At 34.8% G+C, this 4,311-nt stretch overlaps 1 protein-coding gene across 1 annotated transcript; it reads right to left on the bottom strand.

The window, feature by feature from the left end:
* Window positions 1–1,004: 1,004 nt before the first annotated feature.
* Window positions 1,005–3,217, bottom strand: LOC110799759 (chalcone synthase 3-like). Its single transcript, XM_022005028.2, has 2 exons — window positions 2,966–3,217; window positions 1,005–2,350 (listed from the first exon to the last, which is right to left on the bottom strand). Exons 1-2 carry the CDS (start codon window positions 3,141–3,143, stop codon window positions 1,353–1,355), a joined length of 1,176 nt encoding a protein of 391 aa, XP_021860720.1. The 5' UTR covers window positions 3,144–3,217; the 3' UTR covers window positions 1,005–1,352.
* Window positions 3,218–4,311: the final 1,094 nt, after the last annotated feature.

Raw genomic sequence — 4,311 nt, forward strand, 5'->3', positions numbered from 1 at the left:
GAGAGAAAAATTCAGTCACACATTTGCCTATAAAGTGCCGAAAATAATAGTACCTTAAGGGCGATTCTAGTTGGTCAATCTTAAGGCGGATCCGGACGTGCTGTGGACTATCTACGGAGGGACGACACTTGGAGTCCTAAAGACTTGTTCTTGTTCGGTTCGGGCGCAGCTAGGGAAGGCACGCAACAAAGAGTATGCATCTAATCTATGCTAAATGATTATGTGTAAATAATATGTATTCCTGGGTTTATGGTTTTTCCGCATGATTTATGAATTGTCATATGTATCATAACCTAACATAATAACCAAACAATGATGGGAATAACCGTCGCAAATGTCTTTTACGACGGGTTTACGACGGATTTACGACGGGATTTTCTATTAACGACGGCCCCCTTTTATGACGGGTTCGTGACAGGAAATCCCGTCGTTAATCAACGATTATTGGCATTTCGGGATTTCCCGTCGTTAATAGTACAATTTCTTGTAGTGTATATACTAATACATGTTGACAGCTTATATTTATGGTCGGTTTTAATTGAAAGTAGAAATTATTTCCTTTCTTTTAGGTTTCAAATTCTTTTCTAGCCACAGCTAACAGTTGTCATAATTACATCTTGGCCAACTTTTAACTTTTGTAAAGCTAAGTAAAACTATACACTAATGTGAAAAATACCACACAAACTACCTTCGTTAAAAAGAAATATCAATTGCATAACTTTTAACATTTTATTAACTAAGCGTCCATTACTTGAATTAAAGGTGTGGTTAACTCACTTTAAAAATTGAGATTATTAAAGGTGAAAACAAACATGGAGAACCTTAAAGGTGAAAAACTCAAAACATTAGCCGGTAAATATATAACTTCCCTCATTAATTACTTATATTTCATGTAAAGAATTTAGATACAAACTGAATAAGTGAAGTGACTAAATGGAGGAATGTAAAAGTTAGCCTGAATAGTGAATACCTTAAACATAGACACTTAGTTTGAAACGATAGAATAAGACAAATCATACATTTATTATTGATAAAATAAGACAAATATAATACATTTATTAAGAAAATGAAGGAATGCAATTTGACCATAATATACAATCCATAACATGGACTTAATTTACATTGATACAAGTATAAAACACGATAATATATATATTAGAAGTACAATCAAGTAGACACAGTGACAATGACACGACACGACACGAATGAGCCTTAGATAGTATTATTGAGTGAATAAGCTCATGAACGACAGAAAATAATTTACATAATATACCAATGTATTAATATAAGTATAAAAGATGGGTAGTTGTTTCAAATTTAATGAATAAAAGTATAGTGGATCCGTAGTGTAGTTATTCGAGTAAAGGAACACTACGTAGAGCAAGGGCCTCAATGGTAAGGCCAGGACCAAAACCAAACATAATACCCCATTCATACCCTAAACCAGTTGTTTTATATCCTTGTACAAGTGACCTCTTTCTCATCTCATCCATCATAAACAACACCCCAACACTTGACATATTTCCATATTCACTTAGCACATGTCTTGAGACTTTAAGTTTTTCCTTATCAAGTTTGAGTTCAGACTCAACACCATTAAGAACTGCAGGACCACCATTGTGTGCGATCCAAAATATGGAATTCCAGTCAGTAATTCCAATGGGTTTAAATAAATTAGAAAGACTTTCCTGAACGTGCTTAGAAATTAAACATGGTAGGTTTCTATTAAGACAGAAAGTTTGTCCCATGTTAATGATCTCAGAACCAGCTGCACTACCAGTGTTAGGTATAGTGTTTTGTGTTCCCATAATAATATGAAAACATGGCCTCTCAATAGAGTAATCTGGTTCAGCTCCAACAATGACAGCAGCAGCACCATCACCAAATAGTGCTTGTCCTACTAATGAATCAATATGAGTTTCAGAAGGACCATGAAAATTAACAGTAGTGGTTTCAGCACATACTATAAGGATACGGGAACCTTTGTTATTCTCAGCTATGTCCTTAGCATGTCGGAGAATGTGGGGTCCAGCATGACAACCTACAAGGTACATTACAGTCCTATGAACTGTAGGTTCAAGTTCAAGAGCTTTAGCTAGCTCGTAGTCAGCACCAGGCATGGATAAAGCCAAGGTGTTGTACACGATTAGGTGGGTGATCTGGGACTTGGGTTGACCCCATTCTTTGATTGCTTTAAGACCGGCTTCCTTACCAAGCTTTGGTAGGTACTCGATTGTCATTTCACGACGAGCATCATGTGATACATCTCCATAAGTTAACATGCTGGGATTAGCCTTCAAAATTTCATCAGTCAAGAAAAAGTGCCGCTTCCTTATCATTGTTTTGTCACCTGATTCATGACTCAAATATAAAACTTTAGCAAAATCTTCTTACTTGATGGTTTTGATTAATAAATTTAAATTGTTTTTGACTTTTTACTCTATATATGATATATCTACCTAGTTTCAATACATTTTTTTTACTCCAGTATAAACTAAAATAGTACTCTCTCCGTATTTATTTAACAGATACACTTGGCCGGACACGTATGTTAAGAAGAAAAATTGAATGAAATAAAATAATAAAACAAGTGGGGTTGAATATATATTTTAATAAGTAAAACAAATGGGGACCATGTCATTTTAGGGGATGGGAGTGGGGTGTAATTATAAAATTATTTGTTTAATATGGTGGTGGGACATAAGATATATATTAGATAGATTATTTAATTAGATGGTGGTGTTGATAAGTTACTAAAATTGATAAGTGTATCTCTTAAATAAATACGGTCAGAAAAGGTAAATTTATCTCTTAAATAAATACAGAGGAGTAATTAATAAATGCAAAAACGAAAAACGAAATTAAGTCAATCTTTATACTTCGAATATAGGACGTCAATCTGGGAGCTAGGCCGGAGGGAGTAGAGTTAGTCCTATGGACAGAGTGAAGTAGATCGAAAACTTACAAATGCGCTTGAACTTTTCTTTGACATCAACCATGTGTTCACTTTCGGTGACCCTAAAATAGTAATCAGGATATTCAGATTGGAGTATAAAATTGGGTGGATTAGCCCTGCCAATGGCTAGGACACTAGCCGCACCCTCTGCTCTTTGAGCGTTCCTAATTTCATTAACCTTTTCCATTTTCTGCTTCTCTGTTTTGTTCTCTTATCTTACTCTTTGTGCTGGAGCCTGGAGAGTAGTGAATACGTACTGAGAGATGTGTTTTGACATCGATCGTTAAGTCCTTGCCATTTAAAGCCAAGTTATTAACGTGGGGCCCTTTCTGTCTCACGATCTCATTTGCTGGATCAATATTCTATCATATACTCCCTCTGTATTTATTTAAGGGATACACTTGTCTTTTTCCGCCGTATTTATTTAAGAAATATACTTGCCATTTTTAGTAACTTATCAACCTCACCATCTAATTAAATAATATATCTACACCCCATCCCCACCCCCCACTCCCTAAAATGACATGGTCCCCACTTGTTTTTTTTATTAAAATATCTATTCAACCCCACTTGTTTTATTAATTTATTTCATTCAATTCTTTTTCTTAATACCCGTGTCCAACCAAGTGTATCTCTTAAATAATTACGGAGGGAGTACTCTCTCTGTATTTATTTAAGGGATACACTTGTATTTTCCGACCGTATTTATTTAAGAGATACACTTGTATTTTCCGACCGTATTTATTTAAGAGATACACTTGCCATTTTTAGTAACTTATCAACCTCACCATCTAATTAAATAATATATTTACACCCCACCCCCATCCCCTACTCCCTAAAATGGCATGGTCTCAACTTGTTTTACTTATTAAAATATCTATCTAACCCCACTTATTTTATTATTTTTTTCATTCAATTATTTTTCTTAATACCCGTGTCCGACCAAGTGTATCCCTTAAATAAATACGGAGGGAGTATTCAATATTCAACAATATATTACATGTACCGTTCGTCCCGGAATAATTGAACTGCTTTCCTTATAAAGTCGTCCCGGATTACTTGTACCGTTTCTATAAATGGTAAACTTTTATTAATATTATATTAACTACTCTCTTCTCATGTTATTTTGTGGTCTCATACACCCTACACCCTACTCACTCCCCCTTACTCCATTTACAAAGTTGACACATACCCCCTATCTATATTAAAAAAATACCCCACTATCAACTACTATCTATTTAATAATAAGTCAATTAATTTGTATTAAACTCTGTGCCGGTCAAACCGGTTCAAATATTCCGGGACAGAGGGAGTATAAGTGAAGAGATGAGGTCATTTTCGTAAAACCACTTTTG

The sequence above is a fragment of the Spinacia oleracea genome, chromosome 1 (genome assembly GCF_020520425.1).
Source record: "Spinacia oleracea cultivar Varoflay chromosome 1, BTI_SOV_V1, whole genome shotgun sequence".
Lineage (NCBI taxonomy): Eukaryota > Viridiplantae > Streptophyta > Magnoliopsida > Caryophyllales > Amaranthaceae > Spinacia > Spinacia oleracea.